Source organism: Uranotaenia lowii, chromosome 2, assembly GCF_029784155.1.
Source record: "Uranotaenia lowii strain MFRU-FL chromosome 2, ASM2978415v1, whole genome shotgun sequence".
In the NCBI taxonomy this organism is placed as follows: domain Eukaryota; kingdom Metazoa; phylum Arthropoda; class Insecta; order Diptera; family Culicidae; genus Uranotaenia; species Uranotaenia lowii.
This window is the reverse complement of record NC_073692.1, coordinates 333,792,568-333,817,233: the sequence shown is the minus strand read 5'-3', so window position 1 is coordinate 333,817,233 and position 24,666 is coordinate 333,792,568. Positions and strand designations below refer to the sequence as shown.

General features: G+C 34.2%; 1 protein-coding gene across 4 annotated transcripts in view; it reads left to right on the top strand.

Annotated features, from left to right (window-relative positions):
* LOC129747376 (uncharacterized) overlaps positions 1–24,666 on the top strand; it is a 175,490-nt gene that overhangs the window by 94,298 nt on the left and 56,526 nt on the right. For all 4 annotated transcript variants that reach the window (XM_055741551.1, XM_055741549.1, XM_055741552.1 and 1 more), the window contains one exon: positions 4,557–4,704. In XM_055741551.1, coding sequence (XP_055597526.1) covers positions 4,557–4,704 — 148 coding nt within the window. The remainder of the gene's footprint in view (positions 1–4,556; positions 4,705–24,666) is intronic.

Here is a 24,666-nt window from a genome sequence, read left to right as displayed (position 1 = left end):
ATATTTTCAACTTAATTTGACGATCACTCAAAAAACGGTGCGTTAAGGTGCCTGGAATCTTTTCCACTGTAATTTTTAGGACCTTATACTAGATCTTGTAAGTAAAAAAAGTATGGGGAAATGTGAGGCTTTGTTTTGGCAAGGCTTTAAAGTTTTTGACTTTCGAAAAAAAAAAGATTATTTACTCATTTTTACCATAGATCAATTTAGTGTGTAAAAGTTTGGAATGGTTCAATCCTTTCATATGGTATACTTTTAATATACGAATAAAAAAGTTTTCCTTAGAAATATATGTGATTTATTTTTTTTCTTCATCATATAAATTTTTAAATTTTTCAAAGTCGGATGTCTGTGGTGCGTTCAATATCCATGATAATGAGTTGAAAAACTAGGAATATCTTAGTCAAATATCGAGTTATTAACTTGTAAAAATAAAAAAGCGGACCGATAAAGTTCAGTTTTTGAATTTTTACTGCCTCAAACCCCATAGTGGATTCCCCAGAAAAATTTTCGCCACCATTTCCCAACAATTTTTTTGCCTGAAGTACCATTAATGTATTTATCCAAACTAGAATTTGAAAAAAAATGATTTTCCACAAAAATTGATTTCTCACACACAATATTTTTTTTTTGCGGTAAAGCACACTGGTTAGCATAAAATCAAAGTTCCCAAACCTTTAGCAAAATACAATACTGGTTCTAAAGTAAATTGGGTTTGAAACTTTCAAACAATTGTAAGTAAAAAGTAAATAAGTCTAAACTAGAGGCTTAATAAAACTACGGGAAAAAAATCTAAGTTTTGTTGCTCTTCAGGAAATGTTTAGTTCTGGGGAGAAAGAGTGGTGGGAAATGGTCCATATTGGTGAAAAAAAATCTTTGAGTATAAACGCAAATCAAACCTGCTTTTTCTCACAATGTCCCGCTTTTTTTCTTGGAAAACTTTTTCAAAGTTCACTGACTATTTAACACTGGAAAAAAAAACAAATTTTAGCCTCAATTTGAATTTATTGGTTCAACATTAAACTCCATAAAATATATCTTTTTCCTAAATACAAGCAGCATTGTTCATAGTTTATTTAGGACAACAACAAATAACTCTTACTTTCTAAACATTTTGAATCAGTTTAGTATCCGAAGTATACAACAATTTCTCGAGTTCTCAAATTTTTAAAACCAATTTGAAATATATTTGTTGCTAGGCAAAGGTTTTTAGGCGCTATCCAATCCGCCGTTTACATGTAGAACTTGAATAATTTTCTCTCAAAAAACGTGTTGATTGACGAAATCCGCGGAAAATAAACATTCTCGTGACAAAACACCGTTTAAATAGAAGTCATGTAAGAAAAAAACTTAGCAAAATCAATCCACTTAAAACGTTGGTATACTTTCTACGAAAAACTTTGGCCGATGGTTTTCGTATAAGTTTGGCTATACAATAAAGCTTTTTTCAAGAGTTCCTCAAATGTCCCGCTTTTTTCGGCTGTGTCCCGTTTTAAAAAAAAACATTTTATTTCAACTTGGATGCTTATGTTTAAAAACTTTTATTTACTTCCATAAACTAAGCTATAATAATTTTCGAACCGTAAAGCAATTCAATGCTAAAACGTGAACATTTTCACACTGAACGCAGTATCACAAAGTGCTACTCTTAAATACACCAAGGTTTTTTTACGCAGTTTTTTACATGGTTTTTTACAAGGCTTTTTTACACGGTTTTCGGGAATAAACACGGTTTTTTACACGGACACCTACAAATAAAACCCTTTCACTAGAGGGGTCGCAAGTTGAAATCTGAGCTAAACTCATTTCTCGCGGTACTAACACCAGTAGCTTGTCTCAGGTCATCTTTTTATGTCTCAGGTCTCTACTCTCTGGTCTCAGGCCTAATGTCCCATGCCTTAGGTCTCATTTCTCAGGTCTCAGGTCGCATGTCTCAGGTCTCAGGTCTCATGTCTAAAGTCTTAACTCTCAGGTCTCAGATCACAGGTCTCAAGTGTCAAGTCGAAAGTCTCAGGTCTCAGGACTCAGATCTCAAGTCCCATGTCTCAGGTCCAGATATGAGTTGTCTCAATTGTCAGGTCTTAAGTCTCAGGTACCAGTTCGCAGTCTCAGATCTTATGTCGCTAATCTCAAATCTCAAGTCTCAAGTCTCAAGTCTCAAGTCTCAAGTCTCAAGTCTCAAATCTCAAGTCTCGAGTCTCAAGTCTCCAAGTCTCAAATCTTACTGTACTGTTGTTTTGCTTGCAAAAGTGAAGTCCACGACCAGCTTGATAAGTAATTTTCAGAATAGGTACTAACATAATCGTCCACATGCGCTGACTAGATGAAATTGGCTTTTTGTAGGTTGATTGATGAAGGTTGATGATAGGTTGATTGATGAATTTACATTGGATTTTTTTCGAATGAGCATAAAATTGCGCTTTGCAAAATTAGATTTTACAAAAAAAAAGTTTTGATAAAAAAGAATCAGAATCCCATGTTCATACCTTGCGATCAAAATATCTCTATATCCGAAGAGATGAACAAGCTGAAAGATGAAAATCTCTTCAATAATCATGTTAAAAAAAATCCCTATATTCCGTATGGCAGACTGTGTCCTTTTGGAGTCATTTTTGAGTTTCTCAAACCTTGAGGTCTAAAAAGATTTATTTTGAGTCAAAACTCATCAATGATTGCAGAATATTTGAAAATCGTTTATATGAGTAAATTTGAACTTTTATGTTTGTATGGGAAATTTGAATATTTTGTACTTAAAAATCAACATCATCTTCTGTGAAACCGAACTTTCTAATAGTTTTTGTGCCATTTAATACATTCTCTTATTGAAATTTTTCTGCTGAACAACTTTGTGCAAGACCGCATCGTCCAATCTTATTAGGCAAAAAATAGCTGTTTAACAGAGGTAGGTCTTTTGGCATTAAAAAAACAATAAATTCAATTGACATCACTGCTGGGTGCCTCAAGAGGTTCAAATTTATTAATTTAAACTATACTTGAAAATTCTGCAAAAAAACATTGATAAGTTTTGAACCAAAACGAAGCTTTTTAGACCCTAGGGTTTGAGAAACTCAAAAATGACTCCAAATCGACTCAGTCTGCCGTACGGGGTATAGGGATTTTTTAATATAATTTTTGAAGAGATTTTCAGCTTTTCGCTGGTTCATTTCTCCGGATATAGAGATATTTTGATCTCAGTCTACCCGCACAGGCTCGTTGCGCAACTCTTCCCGTTTTCTGATTGAGTACAAATTATGGAACCGTAGCAAATGTGCTCCAGTGAATTCGAGGTTTTTTTTTATTTTTGATGAAGTGAATAATATGAGTTTATAAATCATAATTAAAATAGAAAAAAAAACTAAAAGCTAAAAGGTGCATGTCAAACATAACTGCAAAATCGTTTGAATTTTGAAATTCAAATGCTGGGCCAAGAAAATAAATAAATATATCATCATTGGACTTTGAGAGGGTTGTTTCAACAAACCAATGCCGCCACCATTAATCATACTTTCCCAGCAGGATTTGAAAATTCAAATGATCCCAAACACAACATCTTAACCTAAACTCCACCACAGGTCAGAAAGGGGTTTGATTGTGCCCTGTCTGCTTTCCGGTAAATGTGGACGCAACGTCTTATCGAATTAAAACTGCATTTATGAAAACTGGCACATGTGGAGCCCGGACCTATCGGAAGCAAAACTGTCGATTCTTCCGTCCGCCATTCATGTGGGTCGTTTGGTTAATCGGTTTCATTAGCATAATTTTCGCATTTGCACTTAGCAGCAACACATCGGCATCTGGCTGGACCCAGGCAAAGACAGATTTGTTTTTCTTCAGGTTTTTTTCTCCCTATTCTTGTGGTCAGATTTAAGATATGAAAAGTGGTCGAAGAAAATGCCAAACACGTTTTGGTAGGTCGTTCAACGATTTTTTTTCAACGTTTATTTTCAAAAACATTCCAACTTTTCTCGAGCACCATTCACCCGACCCGCTGATAAAAGAAAAACGATTGAAAGTTTGTTTTCGGTGAATTGCTTTCTGTTCCGCTTGTTCCGGGGATTGCTCATTTAACCAGTTGGTTGATTCTGATCAATCGGTTGATTGTCCAAATTCTCTTTTGATTCAGCTGTTCACTGCTTTTTTGGGAAAACTGTGCATCTGCACAAGCACATTGGGTTACCGACGATATTCTTGAGCTTGCTTCTGTAAAAAAAAACTTTCTACATGTACTCACTTTTAAAAAAAATCAAAAGAATGTAAGAAAATTTTATAAAACTTTTTTTTTTAATCAATCTTCCAATAACTCATCTAAGTTTGTTAAATTCTATTTCAATTAATGCAAAGTTATTTAAAAAGAATCGAAACATTTTGAAGGGTTGATACTAAAGATAAATCATTTTAAAACAATAAAAATCCCGGCAAAAAATAAGTGTCGATCTTCTATCTGGATTCACATTTCAGTTTCATTCATGGTTTTTGGTAACCTTATAAGGAATCAAACATAACTTCAGTGATTATCGTCTCACCTGCATTTTTTCTGCATTAAATTTTACTTTCAGAACTACAACCTGTCCTCGGGAATGTCCGGGATCCAAGGTACTACAGCAATAACAACACCGACAGTCTGACCAGTAGCATCAACATCAGCAAAACGAAACGATCTCACCAAATAAGCGCATCAACCCACGGGAGCACCCAAATGGCGAGGTATGTTTTATTCAGTTGTCCTTTCGTCGTTGTTTGTTGTTGGCATTGCAGTTCGTTTTGTGATTTGGATTATTTTTTTTTGCCTCGGTGTTTATCACTTTAAGCCAATAAATTGTGCTTTTAATCAACTGCGTTACGATGCACCAACCTTATGCTCCAAAGCTGGTCAAGTTCCGTTATCGAAAATGGTATACAGTTTTGCGTAAATGTTTTATACAAAATATTTAGTTTGCTACAACAGCAACTAACTCAGCCGTTAATCTTAAAAAAGGACTACTGGAAAATTCTCAGCTTTGATTAAAGTAATATCCCTTCAACTAGCGTGGATAAAAAACTTAAGATTGGTAAAAGCCTGATTGGTAAAAAGAATTATAAATATTCATACCACTGGAGCATGTGTTAAGTTCTCGAATCTTACAATTTCAAAGTTTTAACTAATTTTATGAAGATCTCTGAACATTTAAGCTTTTGTTCTAAAATAAGTTAAAATTGAATTTTGGACTTCAAAAATGAACGAGGTTCAAATATTTACCAAACAGGAAAAAACAAAAAAACCTTTGTATTTTTTTTCTCAAAGGTCAAAATTAGTTACAGTATATTTCCAAGAAATTATTAATTGATTCAAAACCCCTGAATATTTTTTTTTGTAAATAGAAATATTTTCAAAAATATAAAATTAGCAAAAAAACTGGAGCATCCAAGTAAGTCAAAATCAGCATTTAAACTCTTGGCACTTGGCACTTGGCACCACAAAAAAAAAGTGATTTCTTGCACCTGAAAAACCCTGATTTTTTTTTCAAAAAACATTCAAACCAATAAAAATCAGTTCTGAGTTTCACTATTTTTTTTGTAACATAATTATCACTGACTAATTTTTATCAAAACTGCTAAACTTGCAATCTTTTAAATGCCATATAAGCAAAAAACAGTGGCCATAGACAATATCTGAAACCTGGGTTTAATTTAGGTTGAATTTGTTGAAAGGCTTCGGAAAGTACAGTTACGTTCAAAAATGAATAAAATCGCGCAGAGCAGCGACTTTCTACTTTAACGAGCTACCGATTCTATATCAGTTGGTTTATAAGACGAATAAACTCAGAAGGTTTTAAACCCCACAAAAAAGGACAAAAACTCTCAAATGATTCTTTTTTTTGAAATTTTCACACAAGCTTGTTAATCTTCTGAAGCCTTTTATGTTCATTAAGTTAGTTTTGCGGGCAGTAGGAAGACAGATATAGATATTTTAGAAAAAAAATCGGGAAAATTGAGATAGCGCCACAAAATATGCTGTTACTTTGTGAAATTTATTTTTTTTATAAAAAAAATATTGTGAGATTTTATTTTTATATACCAATTCACCCAAAGTGAACAATACTCCGAAACCAACCTCATTTTCGAAATCGCTTAAAATCATGATCAAATTAATTGGTTCCCTACGATTCCTATGGTTGCTACGATACGTACGGTTCCTTAGGTTCTCTACGGTTCGTACGGTTCGTACGGTTCTCTACGGTTCGTACGGTTCCCTACGGTTCCTATGGTTCCTAGGGTTGTTGCGGTTCCTTCGGTTCGTATCATTCCCTACGGTTCTTTACGGTTCATACAGTTCCGAGAGTTCGTACGGTTCCTACGGTTCTTAGCATTCGTACAGTTCTCTACGCTTCCTACGGATCGTATATTTCCTACGGTTTCCAACGGTTCCTACGGTTCGTACGGTACCTGCCGTTTCCGATGGTTCCCTACGGTTCCCAACTCTTTCTACAGTTCCCTATGGAACCGTACTGCTCGTATGGTCCCTACGGTTTGTACAGTTCCCAACAATTTCAAAGGTTTCAACGATTTTTACGGTTCCCTGCGGTTCCTACGGTTTGTACGGTTCCAATGGTTCGTACGGTTCCTACGCCTCGTACGGTTACTACGGTTCGAAAGGTTTTCTACGGTTCGTACGGTTCCTACGTTTCGTATAGGTCTCTACGGGTCGTACAGTTCCTTATGGTTCTACCGTTCGTAAGGTTTCCACGGTTCGTACGGTTTCTCAGTTTCTAAGGTCCGTACGGTTCTCTACGGTTCCAACGGTATGTACGATTTTCTTCAGTTCCTACGATTCTTTACGGTTCCCATGGTTCCTGGGGTTCGTACTGTTCCTACGGTTCGTGTGGACGGTTTGTAAGGTTCCCAACGTTTCCAACGGTTCCTACTGTTCGTATAGTTTCTGCGGTTTGTACGGTTCCCTACGATTGCTACGGTTCGTAGGGTTTTTGGTTCGTACGGTTTTTACGGTTCATACGGTTCCATACGGTTCATATGGTTTGTACGGTTCCTATGGTTCCTATGGTGCGTATAGTTCGTACGGTTCCTCTCGGTTCATACGGTTGCTACGGTTCGTACGGTTTCTATGGTTCGTACGGTTTCTACGGTTCCCTACGGTTCGAACGGTTCCCTGCAGTTCCTACGGTTCGTACGGTTCGTTCGGTTTCTACGGTTCCTACTAGAGATGTACCGAAAAGCCGCGGTTCGCCGAATACCGATTATTGACCTTTTCAGCTATTCGATTGAATTATATATTGGATTTTTGAGTAAGCCTGGATATATTCAGAAAATCTGGAATGAACGATAACCAATGTATAAAGCGATATTCGCCAGCATTCTCCTGTACGATCTACAGTGAAAGGTATACAGATATCCCTGAGATGTTCTGCTAAACCATTAGTTTTTGATGATTGTGTAGCTCTTTCAACATTATTTTAAGATATTTCAAAATTTATCAAAAATCATTTGAAAAATTTGACAAGTCTGTTATACTATGACCAGTTATACGTATACTTAGCTTAGCGCCGAATATTCGGCCGACCGAATATTCGGTACATCTCTAGTTTCTACGGTTCCCTACGGTTGGTTCAATACGGTTCGTACGATTCTTACGGTTATTACGGTTCGAACGGTTCCCTACGGTTCGTACGGTTCCTACGGGTTTCTACGGTTCTTACGGTTCGTACGGTTCGTAAGATTCGTACGGTTCCTACGGTTACTACGATTCGTACGGTTCCTACGATTCCAACAGTTCGTACGGTTCTCTACGGTTTGTATGGGTCCTACGATTTTCTACGGTTCGTACGGTTCGTACGGTTCCTACGGTTTTCTACGGCTCTCACGGTTCCTACGTTTCTTACGGTTCGTACGGTTCCTACGGTTTTTTACGATTTGTGCGGTTCCTACGGTTACTACGGTTCCCTACGGTTCGTACGGTTCCTACGGTTTTCTACGGTTCGTACGGTTCCCTACGGTTCTTACGGTTCCTACGGTTTTCTACGGCTTTAACAGTTCCTACGGTTACTACGGTTCCTACGGTTTTCTACGGTTTTATACGGTTCGTACGGTTCCCTACGGTTCTTACGGTTCGTACGGTTCCTACGGTTACTACGATTCGTACGGTTCCTACGATTCCAACAGTTCGTACGGTTCTCTACGGTTTGTATGGGTCCTACGATTTTCTACGGTTCGTACGGTTCGTACGGTTCCTACGGTTTTCTACGGCTCTCACGGTTCCTACGTTTCTTACGGTTCGTACGGTTCCTACGGTTTTTACGGTTTGTGCGGTTCCTACAGTTACTACGGTTCCCTACGGTTCGTACAGCTCCTACGGTTTTCTACGGTTCCCTACGGTTGGTTCAATACGGTTCGTACGATTCTTACGGTTATTACGGTTCGAACGGTTCCCTACGGTTCGTACGGTTCCTACGGGTTTCTACGGTTCTTACGGTTCGTACGGTTCGTAAGATTCGTACGGTTCCTACGGTTACTACGATTCGTACGGTTCCTACGATTCCAACAGTTCGTACGGTTCTCTACGGTTTGTATGGGTCCTACGATTTTCTACGGTTCGTACGGTTCGTACGGTTCCTACGGTTTTCTACGGCTCTCACGGTTCCTACGTTTCTTACGGTTCGTACGGTTCCTACGGTTTTTTACGATTTGTGCGGTTCCTACGGTTACTACGGTTCCCTACGGTTCGTACGGTTCCTACGGTTTTCTACGGTTCGTACGGTTCCCTACGGTTCTTACGGTTCCTACGGTTTTCTACGGCTCGAACAGTTCCTACGGTTACTACGGTTCCTACGGTTTTCTACGGTTTTATACGGTTCGTACGGTTCCCTACGGTTCGTACGGTTCGTACGGTTCCTACGGTTTTCTACGGCTCTCACGGTTCCTACGTTTCTTACGGTTCGTACGGTTCCTACGGTTTTTTACGGTTTGTGCGGTTCCTACGGTTACTACGGTTCGTACGGTTCCTACGGTTTTCTACGGTTCGTACGGTTCCCTACGGTTCTTACGGTTCCTACGGTTTTCTACGGCTCGAACAGTTCCTACGGTTATTACGGTTCCTACGGTTTTCTACGGTTTTATACGGTTCGTACGGTTCCCTACGGTTCTTACGGTTCGTACGGTTCCCTACGGTTCTTACGGTTCGTACGGTTCCTACGGTTCCAACGGTTCGTATGTTTTCCTACACGGTTCGTACAATTCCTACGGTTCGTACGAGTGATTCTAGCGCCCCCTCATATGAGGACCACTCGTCGAGGTTGATTGCCCGCCTAGACTCCCGACCTCAGAGCGGATTTTCCAAATGGATCCGAAAAAGGACACGGAACGATGAGTGGGATGAAGATGTCAAAAAAATTGACCAGTAGTTGGACCGTCGTGCCCAAAGAATAACTGGGACGCAAACCGTTGTTCTCGAAAGACACTCGCTAAAATGTACTTTCCTTCATAATTTCACAATATTTTTAGATGAAGACATGGAATTAGAGTGTCCGTCCTGGGATTTCCCGGTCGGGAATTCCCGATTCCCGGGAATCAGAAATTCATTCCCGGGAATTTCCAGCATTTATGAAGTTATTCCTCTGGAGGCCTAAGCCTCCGCAACCATTCTTATTGCTGTTTTTGAAAATAAAGTCAAACAAAACTCATTGAGAATATGCCGATTCCTGTAGCAGAATACATTTTGCAGCCATTGTGTGCAATATTTTGTATTCAAATAAGTTTAAAAAGATTACACATATGTTTTTCCACACCGTTTTTATTGAACGAAAACCCACATCACTTCGAAAATATATGAAAAATCGCACAACAGGTAGGTAGGTTGTGTTTTCTCGAAAGTAACAATCATGCCCTTGTTTCCCTTCGGCTTTGAAAGCCAGATTAATTTCAAAACTTAAAAATTAAGAAAACATGTTTTTTTTTCATATGAAAAGCAAATATGTAAAGTGTTCAGTAAACGATCAATCTAACAAATAAAAAGATATTCATTTATTGACCCCTAATTGCATAAATGAATTCTTCATTTGAATTATTCAGATTATTTCATAATTTTTTTTTTGACTGCTTTTTATTTATCATTATTTAAAACAGTTTGATTTACTTGATTAAAAATAAGCAAAAAAAACCATAAGGAAGACTACATTTTTAACACATTATTGGCTTGTATGCACGAATGGTTTGATGAGCTACAATGTGAATCGAAGTGCATATATTTTCATGTTTTTAATAATTCCCGGGATCCCAGGATTTCCCGGGAAACAGGCCACCAGATTTCCCGATTCCCGGGAACGCGAAAATGGCCGGGAAATGGACACTCTACATGGAATTTGACAGAGTTTCAAGCTAACTTTGTGAAGCAATATCAATTTTCCCTACATTCACTATAATAACTGAATTTCTCTTCCTAGTGTGTGGCAGGACTTGTGATACAGCTCAGTTGGCAAGTCTGTTGTCTCCTGAGCCGATGTCCATGAGTTCGAGCCCAAGAGTTAATATCGAGCACAGTTGTATCGGATAAGTTTTTCAATAACGATCCGCCAACTGCAACGTTGATAAAGTGCCATGAAACGATTATAATCGAAACAAAAAAAATCTTTCTAGTGCCCCCCAAAATGTTTGAAACTCATTGAATGAAGAAATTATAAGTTTATCTAGCTTGTGTGAAAGTTTCATTATAAAATCTGAATTTTGAGCCAACTTTTTAAGTATCATTTTCGTGAAACTAAGGAGCAGGTCTCCGGAAAAGCGCAAAAATATCATGCACAAATGATGTAACATTCCCCAACATTTCGCAGAGTCAGTGGTCGAAAATGAAAGAAGTAAGCATTGGAACAGTCTGAACTTCGATTTGTAGGTATGGATAGGAAAGTAGCTTCGTGGACAAAAACCAATCCAAACCAATAATGGGCGAATACCAGGATAACACTTTGGACCGGAAAGTTATGGGTGCTAACGCCTATAAAAAATAGAAAGTCAAAAATCGCTATCATTTTTTCGATTATGGCAGTATGACTTCTCATCAACGTTGCAATACGCAGACAGTTATTGAAAAACTTATCAGGTACAATTGGGTTCGATGTTTACTCTTAGGCTCGAACTCGTGGACATCAGCTAAGACGGCAACTGACTTGCCAACTGAGCTATATCACAAGTCCTTGAAAAAAACTTAATTCGATATCTATGTTTCGCTCATCAGGTCCTTTTTTCTGTTATTGGTTTTCTGAAGGTTTCATGTCCTATATATTCCGAAAGTATTTTAAAGTAAATTCCAGAATGAACTCAGCATTTAAATCAGGCATGTCAAACTGGGGGTTCGCGGGCCGCATGCGGCCCGCGGCCTTGGTCAATGCGGCCCGCGTAGCCCCGTCCTAAATTATCACAAAATTCCCTACTACACAGGAGTATACTGGCTTTCCTGCCACAAAATTTTAAAAATATTTTTTTTTGCTACGAGAGGAAATAATATTATTTTTGGAAATAAAAGATTTTTAATGCGGCCCGCACACTTAAACGAGTTTGACATGCCTGATTTAAATGTTTAGAAAAAAAACCAACATTTTTCGGAATTTTGGATAAACTTTTTAAATTTTCAAGCATTTGATGACGAAATTTGAATGCAAAAATACTTCAAATCTGTTTCTTAGAAAAGGGGTAGACAATCTTTTAGAACGGAACACCCATAAAAATCTACATTGGAAACATAAAAACCAAAAGAAAACTTTTTCACATAACTATTTTAAGTTTGCCTAACAAGGCAAATCAGTTTTAAAGCATATAAAACTCTTTATTCTTATCCATGCTGTGACAACTAATATCAGAAACAGAAACTCACTATTTTCATTAGTGTCCAAAAGTTTCAGAAATTTATGATGGTCTCGATCAGATCACGTAAAATGATAAAAAGATAAAATTTATAGGGTAACTGGGGTAGTTTTCATCCACCCCTCTTTCGAGTTAAATTTAACTTTTTTTTCATTTGCCGTTGTAAAGCATGTACCCTGATTTATCCTACAAATTACAGAAAAAACTGCGTCATATATCTACACCTATACGATAAGTTTTAAACACTAAACTTGCAGATTGAAACATTATCAAATATAAACATGGAAATTGAACGCAGATCGCGCGATCAACTTGCACAAATCTGTATCCAGTTGAGCATTCAGAGACACGCGTGAGCAGATTAATGGTCGCACTTTGGTGGATGTCACACTTTCACCCGGGAACTGCAAAAATACACCATGTTTGGATATTTTGTGCGCACTCGAACGCAATAATCGTGATTTATGAACAATTCAGGTTCACTCAAGTTGAGCAACCGTTTTACTGCACATTTAATGGGAAGTTAAATTTGAGCTGGCTCACATTGTTTCGTTTAGAGTCGTTAGACTATGATAAAAACTCTAAATGTGGGTAGACAAGAATGGCTCATAAAAACACCTCAGAATTTGTAAGGTTGTTTAACTCCAAACGCGGAAGGAGTGTTAAATAAGGAGTTAATACTTTAAAAATGTCACGCTCCAATTGCTCGAAAAAATATTATATGTTGAACCACAAATGACCACCTTCCGAAAATCAATCACACTTTTTGACATAATTTAGTACTTAACAAAATGTCAAAACAGTCACAATTAAAACACGATCCATAAATTATGGGCTACTGACAACAAGCAGAAAAATAACTTCGCCGTGCATCTTGAGGAAGCTGCGACGATCAATGGAACCTCTTCTGCTATCTGCCAATCCAATCTTTGGACCCACATCAACCTTTATCGGCAGTGACATCTAATGAGGCATGCAGGTATTCTTGGGCCTCGGAAGGTAAGAGTTATCGTTGGCCGTTTATCTTGTTCGCCATTTATAATATATATTTTTATAATGGTCCTGGTTAATGTTGAGCGGAAAGCAATGTCGATGTCTTCGTCGGTCGTTCGAAACGTGTTAATGGCTTTATTAATAGCTTGCTGCATAAATGAGACCTTGAAGTGGTCGCGATTGAACATAAACATAAATAAAATCAACAGATGAACAAGTGGGATGCAACCAGTTTGTGGTATGGAAATTGTACATGTTGTTGAAAATTTTGGAAAAAAGTCTGTATCATAGGAAACTGTTAGTTTCATTAAAAAGATTAGTTTTTGATAAACTTTTAAGAAGAAACTCCGATCAAATATTGCATAAAAAAGTTAGTTGAATTGAAATTAATGATTTGTACAACAAACTGTAAATTAATCGAAGAAAGCAAGAGTTGTATGTTTATCTCAAAAAGCTTGCCGACATTGAAAAATAGAGTGAATGATAAAACAATGAAGTTCGTAAAATTTTTATAATACCGGAAATCAACGAATGAATGAAGCAAATTTGTACAAAATACATTAATCTGATTGAACCAAATTTTGATAAGGTTTTTCATATTGTAACAATTTTTTGAGAACCTCAAAACTTATGCTATTAAAAGTAATAAGATTTAGTGATGACCTTAAGAATCGATTGAGTAAACAATTAATTCAAAACAAAAAAAAACCCTCTGCCTCATTTTTTGGAGACGAAATTACATGCGGTTTTTAAAAAAAATTGATATTACTTAATCGATTTCAAAACGTCTATTTTCATATCTGAGGTTAGCTTTTAAAACCCTTCTGTCAATATCTAGTTTGCATAGCTTTTTTTTGAGTAAATCTATATCTTTACAAATCATAAAAATGATTGTTTGTCTGTGTAATAAATAGCTGAATTTATCAACGAGGAATTAGGTACCGTAAACTGGGGGAGCTTTGATCACTTTTTTCATTTATTTTTGAATATTTTGGAAGGGGTTGCTTTTTCGTAATACCTAAAAGCTTTAAAACCCTTACTGAGGTGAGGAGTTTTAAACATGATCATGGATTGCGGTTAATTCAAACGACATTTGTGGTCATAATTAAATGTTTGTTACAAAACCAGATTTCGAGTTTGATCACTTTGGATTTTACGTATCTCAACATCTTCAAATTTATTGTTTTGATGCCATTAAGCACAGAAGGCTCAAACCATCGATAACAGTAATTTTTTGCTTGGACTAAATTAAATTTTTCAACATTTTCCTTCAAAAACAAATATACTCGAGAGATGGACAATGTTGCTGCATACATTTAGGGGCCAAAATTATAAACATTTCTCAATATTTTGTTTTCCTCGAAAACAAATAAAATTTTACCTTCATGCAATTCCCTAAGTCCTCGTACTGTTCCCACGTTTTTTTTTCTTCAAACTTTACCATTTGATCAGGTTTTTAGCCATTTTTCCTATACAGGCTTTTTCATGGAAAATTATCGTTTTTTTTTCTATATCCAAAAATTATCATCAAATGACCATAAAAATAACACTTAAACTTAACCTAAACCAAAAAAAAAGTTGATTTTTTACGTTAAACAACCCATTTGCTCCTAAATGCTTAAATTTGATCAGGAGAAATGTTTGTTTGTGAGCCTTCAAAAAACCTGATATTTTAAGATTTTATAATTATATTTTAAGTATTATAAAAAATCTCCTAATATAAACCAAATTTAGCTTAATTGTAACTCAATTTACAGGCTTTCAAACGTAGTAAACAGTTTTCAGATATTTTAACTTTTTATTTAGATAATCATGATTATCTGCAGAAATTTCATGCTGATCAAAGTTACCCCGGAGATCAAAGTTCCCCCAGTTTACGGTACTTTAAGGTTTTAAGGAACGGGGTTGTTTTGTATAATAGTTACGAATGATCTTCGAATCTAGGGAAGGAGTGCCCCATGCGGACAAAAAAACAAAAAAGTGAGGACAGGGTTCTCCACGAATTCAATATCGATTATCAATCCATAAATTTTGAAGTGAGCTTTGATGTAATGAGATTAATGATTTTAAGATTTTAAGTATTGAAATGTTGAAAGGTGCCTACTATTGCATAAAGCATGGGTGGCCAAATCATGGCCCGCGGGCCACATTTGGCTCGCACATGTCTTTTTGTAGCCCGCGAAGCTCTTTTGGAAAGAATTGCATTTTTTTGGCTTATATCATTCGGAAAAAAAATTACATAAATCTTCATCAACTTCATTCAAAATTAAAGTCGGGGGAAACTTTTGGATTAGATATGATGTAATTTTACAAAAAGGTTACCGTCACTGGATAAAGGATCAATTACAATACCAATGAGAAAACTTAAATTTTCGTAATTGTACAATATTAGACACTATCACAGGGAAAGAGCATATTTGCTGGCTATTTTGTAATACAGTAGTTTCTCGATTTTATCACGGTCGAAAAAAATTTCACCGTGAATATGGCGAAAACGTGAATTTGGCGAAACTAAAAATTAAAGTAGAAAAATGTATTTTATTGACTTTAATCGATAATTTATAATGCTTTCAGTAGTAGAAAAGTTCTATATCAATAAATTTAGATCATAAAATGTAATTAGCATAGATTACTAAACACAAAGGATCGATTTCAGTTCAGATTATTCTTCTCTATAGCAATTTTAAGATGTTTTCGTTAAATAAAATCATGGAGAGTATCAATTAGATAGGCTACATCTAATGAAAGTGAATTATCTAGTTTTTATGGAAAAATAACAGTCGTTATCTGTTTTGTAGATTTTGAAAAAGAGTTCGAAGAAAAATTTATCAAAAACTTTTCTTCTGCAAATTTCAAATTTCAATATTTTAATCTTCACACCTTTGATTGACTTGAAAATTTACCTTTTGGATATATGTTTTGAAATTTAAAGTGTGTTTTTTTAAAGTGTGTTTTTCGAAATATGCTTTATGGGCAGATGATCCTGCTGATATGTTGATAAGCTGAAATCTTATTCCTTTTTACATATTTCAAGGCAAAGCTAGCAGAATTCATGTTGATCTTCCAAAATTATCCATTCAGACAATATCAAAGGCTGCCTTGTGTCCAATCAGGATTGCGCACGCCACCCTTCAAAATAAACAAATTCAACAAAGAAATCAGAGACACTTATATCTTCTCAAAAACGTTTAAATTTACCTGCATCTTTATATGATTCGCATAACCAAAAAAGTTTACTGTTTAAGAGCGGCTAACCAAGCACAAATAACAACATTAGCGTTAGCGTGACGTTTAAATACTAATGTCGATTATTACAAGTGTTTTTAAAATTCAAATGACGATTTTACACACTTTACAGCTAAAGTAAGCAGTTCAATGGCATTTTCATGTTACTGAATACCTGTATACCAGAACATAAACCATCAAAAATATCATGAACAAAGACGCTCTACACTTTTGAACGAAAATTAAGGTCCTGAAAATGGTTTCTGAATGATTTCTTGAAAAGCGTGATAAAATCGAAACAATAACCGTGATAAAACCGAGCGTGAATTTGGCGAGCATTGATAAAATCGAACAGTGATAAAATCGAGGAATTACTGTAACTGTAAAAATTGTGGTGCCTTAAATATAAATCATTTGTCAGATTTTATCTAAATCTAAATCACATCTAAATTTATTAAACAAACGTGTGAAATATTTAAAATTCTCAGTGGTGAGTTAAATAGATTTCTGATAACTAATAAATAAATTGATAAACGTGAAAACTGAAACCAGACTTAAAATCTGTTTTTTATAGATAAGATAACAACTATTTCTAAAATCATCGATGAAAGTCTTTGAGAATTTGGTATTTAAGATTTTAACTAATTCAACAACTTTGTTGCAGACTGTGACATGATTCGACTTATTCTAAAAATAATATCAGAGATTCAAATTCGCTTCAACATTTTTAAAATTTCCGTTGTTTTTTGCAGGATTGGGAAAAAATTATAAAAATGAAACTACTACAACTGTTTTTTCTCAGAGGAAAAAATTCTACGCGGTCTTCTGAAAAGTTGTTCATTGAATTGAAAAATTGTTATTAACTGTTTGTAATGTTCTATAGTTTGCCAAAAAAGTGCACAAATTTGTTTAATAAATTTGTTACTTTTTTCAAGAGCTATCTCGAAAGCAAGAGCTGATAGAAAAATAACTCATTTCATTGGAATCATATAAGTGAAAATTAGCTCTTAAAGTCTGTAAACATTTTTTTATTGCTTTCTATTATCTGTACTTTCCATCACATAACCGGCCATTTTTCCGATTGTTTTGGTTATTTCAGTGGTCTTCACAGTTGTTTGAGTTTTCGTGCGTTGTTAGCTTTTGAACTCAACTCTTCCTTCAATTTAAGAGAGTTTAAAGGGCCTCAGGAAAACTGATCATATCAAACTTTAAAAACCACCTTTACTCGATAATCAAAATTAAATATAAAATATTTTGTTTTAAAAATATCGACTATCCATCAAAACTTTACAACATCAGCTTATTGTTCAAAAACTTGATATTTTGCTACGTAAGTATTTAAAATTTGATATTTTTTTGCATGACTTCAATAATTTTGAAAATTAAACCAAATTTAAATTGGTAACGTGTTCTTGAAAATTTAAAAGAATTTCATTTTTTATTTTAATTCGAAAAACCTAACGAAACGAAACGGATTATCTTATAGATACATATGGAGGCGTTTTCTTTGTAACCTCATCACGTATAAATGGTCAATCGGAATTAAGTGAAATTTGGTATTCGAAGGTTTTTTCTGGTCAGAGATGATTTGTATAATAGTTTTGAGATTATCACTTTTTATGGAAGGTGGGCTCCTATACAAAACCAACTAGAAACGGGATAAAACTCAAACAACTTGAAAACGATTTTCATGAAAACTGATTCACGAGCACGAAGAACTTAAAGAACTGTAAACATTTTCCAACGATTTTTTAAGTAACAGGTAAAACGAAGTTTGCGGGGTCAGCTAGTAATTTTTATATTTTAATATAGCGTACTCTGTTTTTCCTTGAATGTAAAAGAAAAATAACTTGTTTGCCCCGCGAGCAAATCTCATATCCAAAATTTGGCAAAATTATTTAAGATCATGACCACAAAAAATGGTAAAAAAGTGGTGTAAAAATTTTGTTTTTCAATCAATGAATCGTCAAAATTGTTTAAGTCACATCAGATAAATTTTGAAAACAGGATTGAGAAGTTGACGTAATTTGGAACATTTTTGCATTTTTAGACTGTCGAAATACGAAACACAGAACTTTGACGAATTTGCAAAGGTAGCTGTTTTTTTAAACTTTTTGTCAGCTTGGGTCGGATTTTGACAATCTGAAAAAGGAAAAATAGGACAAATTACGTCAACTTTTCAATTCTTTTTTCAAAATTTATCGGTTGTGACACTGTGTGACACAGCAAATTAAATTGTGTCTTCAATAAATCATCGAAAAATATCAAGCAAAGATAACAAATAGAGTTTTTGTAGAAAATGGAGAACACTTTAGCTTTATTTCCAAGATTACCAGTTTTCAATAATACAGGGCTTTCAAAAGAATACAAAAATTCAGATGGTTTATTTCCAGTCTGAAAATTTCAGATATATAAACTGAATTATTGAAGTCGATATAACGAAGTAAATGGGTTACTTAAAGGCGAGAAATACAATCCACAAGAAAAATAATGCATTTCAAAATTTTAAGAACCAATGATAACCGATCACTTCGAAAAAATATTCAGAAGCTCAACTTCATGAGTTAATTTTGATACTTACGATTTCGGTGGAGCACATTGCTGCCCATTGCAGCAGAACCAAAACATTGTTTGTTTTGGTTCCTCTTGCTATTTCAAATTCGCAATCGAGAACAATAGATCGCTGATTGCTGATGACAGATGATGATGGTAAACACGGTAAAAATATTTACATCATCACACGGTTAGGCGAGAATACTCAAATTGGGTTTGTGGTAACACATCAGTTTTTGCCATATATTCTGGGTAGGAATACCAAAGTATTCATTGAGAAATGAGTACTTTCCCGGTTAGGGATTATAAGAAGTGGAAAGTGACAATTAGCTATCGCTAATTAAAATAGTTGTATTCTAATGACCTAACAGACGAAACATGAATAAAGATAACTCTATTCCACCACTGGAACCTGCGTTTTCAACAGTTAATACAGAGATGAAGTCTTTATAATGAAAATGCGTGAAAGAATATATTTAGACTAAAGAAAAAACTCTTATACATATCTAGGAAAACGGAGTAAAATACTGAAATTTTAAAATGGACCTTAAATAAGGTTGATTTCAGACACAGTGTTTTATTTTTGAAACTTGGAAATTTAGTGGAAAGTAGGAAAGAATTTGATCCCTTAGCTATTTCTCATAACTGGATTCTCAAACAAAAATCTTATGTTCTAGAAAAATCACCAAATAAAGCGAACTAACAATGCTGTTACCTTAGACAATTTAAAATATATATAGGTATATGTTTTCTGAGTTATTGAACTTTTAATGAATAATTTAAAAATTTAATGTGATTGAAAGATCTTTTTTCAACATTTTCAAATAGTTCCAAATGGTGGTAAAAATCTATCAAAAATATTTATTCCAATGTGTCATTTATTGAGGAACGATTGACTTCATAATACAATTTTTGAACAACATTGTTTAGAAAAAGTTTTCTAAAATGTTACCTGTTCAATTGATTCCTTGAGTTCAAAAAGACATGTTTTCAACCAAATGAATCGTGATCACCATTTAGCACGATATAACTTATGTTTATCCAAAAAATATTGTTTATCCAATGATTAGCTGGTCAAAAAGACTTAAAAGATTGATTTTGTCAAAAAATATGAATTTTCGCCTGAATGTATGCTACGACTCTAGGTTTATAGTTAAGTTAATAGAATTTCCGTTTATAAATATTGATTAAATTTATAGGCCAATTGAAGAAATTAAGGTTTAATGTTTGCAGTTTCAAGCGATTTACAGACTCCAGATTTTGGCAACATTCAATTTTGGCATATTAACGGGATTTTTAAAAACATTACCTTACATTTTCCACTTTTGAAAGGCCAACACTGATGGACAAAAGTATTCAACATAGCTTATTCATTGCATTCATTGAAATTTACAGTAACTCAAAATTGTTTTTGATATTTACATATTTTTAAAGTGTATAAATTCTATGAAATGTTTCCAAGAGACTCTTCTTCCGTAACAAAAATATAACTGATTGACAAAATTAACAAAATTAACAGAAGTGTTAAAATGGTCAAAATGGTCATATTTGACAAAATTGAAAAAACTGAAAAAATTGACCAAATTGAAAAAATTGACAAAACTGACAAAATTGTCCAAAAATGTAAACCACTTAGAAAATTGACAAAATTAACCTATTTGACAAAATTGACCAAATTGACAAAATTGACAGAATTGACCAAATGGTTAAAATGGTCAAATTTGACAAAGTTGACAAAACTGAAAAAATTGTCAAAATTGATAAAACTGACAAAATTGACAAAATTGACAGAATTGACTAAATTGACAAAATTGAAAAAAAAATACAAAATTGACAAATTGGACAAAATTAACATAATGGACAAATGCACAAAATGGAAAAAGTTGACAAAACGGACAAATTTGATGAAATTGACCAAACAGACGAAATTAACAAAAGTGACAAAATTGATAAAATTGACGAAACTTACAAAATTGACAATATTGACTAAATTGACAATATTGACAAAATTAACAGAATTGACAAAATTGACAAAATCGAGAAAATTAACAAAATTGACAAAATTGACCAGATTGACAAAATGGACAATATATACAAAATTGACGAATTTGACCAAATCGAAAAAAAATGACAAAATTTACAACATTGACCAAATTAACCTAATTGACCTAATTGACAAAAAAAAAACAAAATTAACAAAATTGATCTAATTGACAAAATGGACAAAATTGACCAAATTGACAAAATGGTCAAAATGGTCAAAATGGTTAAATTTGACAAAATTTACAAAATAGACAAAACTGATAAAATTGTCAAAATTGACAAAACTGACAAAATTTAAAAAAAAAAAATGACAAAATTGACAAAATGGAAAAAAATCGACAAAATTGACAAATTTGGTGAAATTAACAAAATTGACAAAACTGACAAAATGAAATAGACAAAATTGACTAAATTGACAAAATTAACAAAGTTGATAAATTGACAAAATTGGCAAAATTGACCAAATTGACCAAATCGACAAAATTTACATAATTTACAGAATTGACATAACTGACAAAATTGGCAGACTTGAAAACATTGACATTTCAAAATTGACAAAAATTCTAAGATTTATAGTTAATTAAACCGATTATTGTACCCTTATTTATTTATTTATTTATTTATTTATTCTTTATTAATGCAACGTAAGATTGATAATCTTTTAATTTGTTAAATTGTGAGTAATAATTCGTTTGATATGAAAAAAAACTTAGAAATAACTGTTTCTGAAAATGTACCTTTTATAAATGTAAAAATACCCTAACTTTAACTATTCAGTTTTGCCAATAAACTCTCTCTGAAACTTCCTCTGTTTGTAATATTCTTGATAGCGTTGGGTAGTTGATTCCAGTTTACGATAACCCTTACCATGAATGAGCAATTATAGTAACTTAAGCTATGGTTTGGTATTTGAAAGCTGGAAGAGCGTGAGTTTCGAAGTGGTATAAGTAGAGATCTTAAATACGGAGGAGTGCCACTAGTAATCAAGTTGTGCATGACCATACAAGAACGGAACTGATAAAACTTATCAAAACTAGAAGATGCTTCTGTAAGTAAGTTACTCTGGAAAATCTAGAAAGTTTAAATACATATCTGACACAGGCATTCAAAGCCACTTTGAGTCTTGCCAGTGAAAAAGCTGAGGCATTGGATATAACAAAAACACCGTATGTGAAGTGGGGTAAGATGAATGTTTTAAAGAGCTTGAGTTTAGATTGAACATCTAAGAATCTAGTTGTGATGTTCAACTGCTTGAGAGTACAATAAATTTTAGCACATTGATGTTTAATTTGCATTCCCCAATTAAAACTATGATCGAAAATTACACCAAGGTTGTTAATTTTGTCAACAAAAGTCAGTGATTCACAATTCAGAACTAAATCAGGTGGTACATAGGAACGATTCGATTTATCAATCAGGATGGCTTGGGTTTTGGATGCATTTATAGGTAACAAAATATTTTCTGACCATCTGTATAAGCTAAGAAGGTCCTGATTAATTTTGAGAGTCAAATCAGTGCGATTATATTTGCCATAGTTGCAAAAATACAATTGTACATAATCGGCAAACAAATGGACCGAGCGATGCGAAAGAACGTGTGGTAGATCATTTATAAACATTGAAAATAAAATGGGACCAAGTACCGATCCTTGGGGAACACCTGATTTAATATTTTCAAATCCAAATAGATTATTCTGAAGAAAAACTGCTTGTTTCCGATCATCCAGGTATGATCTGATTAAATTTGCTGCAGATGAACTGAATAAAAAAGACGAAACTAGTTTGTTATACAATCTCGCATGGGACACGAGGTCGAAGGCCTTTGAAAAATCAATCAAGAGTAGAATGGCTATTCCTTTTCTATCAATGCATTTGGATATATCGTCGTGTACTTTTATTAAAGCAGTTTCAGTGCTGTGCTTTTTACGAAAACCAGATTGGAATTCGTTTAAGAGTCCATTTTGATTTATGTGAATAGATATTTGTTCCTTGACTATCTTCTCGAAAACTTTTGATAAAGAGCACAGTAGACTTATAGGTCTCAAATTAGAAATCGTATCACAATTAGATTATTTGGGCAAAGGTATTATTTTTGATGTTTTCCAATCAGAAGGAAATTTGGAACATATGATAAAACAATTAAATAAATGTTTCAGAACAGGAAGAATTTTCGGGAGAACAATTTAAATAAGTTTTATTGGAATGTGATCAAATCCAGTTGCATTTGATTTTATAGAATAAGCTGCATTAATTATTTCATAATCTTCAACGAGCCTGAATTTAAATCCGTTTGATCTATGAGGAGCTGTAAATGAACTTGAGCAATCAGTAAAATTTGTAGAGAAATAGGAGTTTATTTCATCAGCCGAGAAGTTACTATTTTGGTGAGATTCGGAAGATCTTTTAGTCAGACCAAGTTTTTTTATATTTCGCCACACAGCTTTGGGTGGAAGATTAAAATCAATAGTTTTTTTGTCGATTTCTCTTTTTGTTCACTCACACACAGTGTTCACTCGATTTCGAAGTTGTTTGGATAATGATAAATTTTCTGAAGATTTATTGCGTTTCCAATTACGGTAAGCCAAATCTCTATTGATAATTGCAAATTTTATATCATTTGTAAACCACAGATTTTTCTTAAATTTTCTGAACTTATAACGAAAAAATCTTTCATGAATAAGATTGAGCTCAATGTTCTGCATGTTCAATATTATATCAGGGTCGTTAACACAAGTGTAACTTTCACAGCTGAATTCTTCAAGAGCAGAATTCAAACCATTTAAATCATAGTTCGAGTAATCACGATACCAGTATCCCGTAACTGGAGCATCACGTGAAAAGTTGAGTGTGCTAAAAATAAGGTCGTGGTGAGAAATTCCGGGAATTGAAACTTGATTAAACTTGACTACAAATTCTGATGAATTAGTCAGTAAAAGATCGAGTAAAGAGGAACCAGTACTGTGAAAGAAAGTGGGCTCTGTACCTACGCTGTCAAACGATAACGACTGTAAAGGATCAAGTAATCGCTGAGAATGTAAAGATCGCTTTTTTAGATCTGTGTTAAAGTCACCTATAAAAAATGTATGTTCGTAATTAAGGCCAAGTTCATGAAAATGGTTCACGAGAGTTTCGGAACAGTCATTTCATGGGGGGCTGTAATAGATACCAATCAAGATTCGAGATGAGTCTATAGATAATTCAAAAATAAAGAATTCTAAAGAATTAATAGAATCCACTTGGGTGGAAGATTTTTTAAGGATTTTATGTTTCAGATTGCTTCGAATATAAACACAAATTCCTCCACCATGACGATTTCGATCATTGCGGAGAATATGATAACCATCGATATGTACTTGGGAATTGCGAATTGAATCATCCATCCAAGTTTCGGTCATGCAAATAACATCTGCTTTGCTATCATAAAAAATATTCTTGAGTTCTTCAAATTTGGTCATATGGCGAGCACAGAGACTTTGGACATTAATATGGCAAACATTAATCAAGTTGTTGGCAGCATTTAAAACAGCCTTAGTTATATGTGAAGGGGTATCGTTAAAAGGAGGACTAACCATTGTCAATTAAAAAAGTTGTGATGAGAAAGAACAGAAAGAGCGTCTCGGCAAAACTTAAAGCTAATGTGAGTGGTATGAAAATTGGAATATAAACCATTTCTGATAACAAATAAAAAAAAATCGTAAGAAACTATCAGGGGTGTACAAGTATAAAGAGAGAAAAAAACAAAATTCAAACGAACTATTTTGAGCGGTGATTTTACAAACTAGGAAAAATATTATTACCATCATACCGCGTATTTTGGGATATCTCACGCTTCTATATCCAGAATGATCAGGAACAGCATCAGCAGGATCCAATCAGCAAAATCAGCTACAGACTTTCAGGAAGGACATGGATACATGGATAACTTAAGGATGGATTCACAGGAGTATTATGGGGAAGGAGAAGGGTTTTAACAAGGAAAGGTAAATGTGTATTTCGTTTTAACTTTCA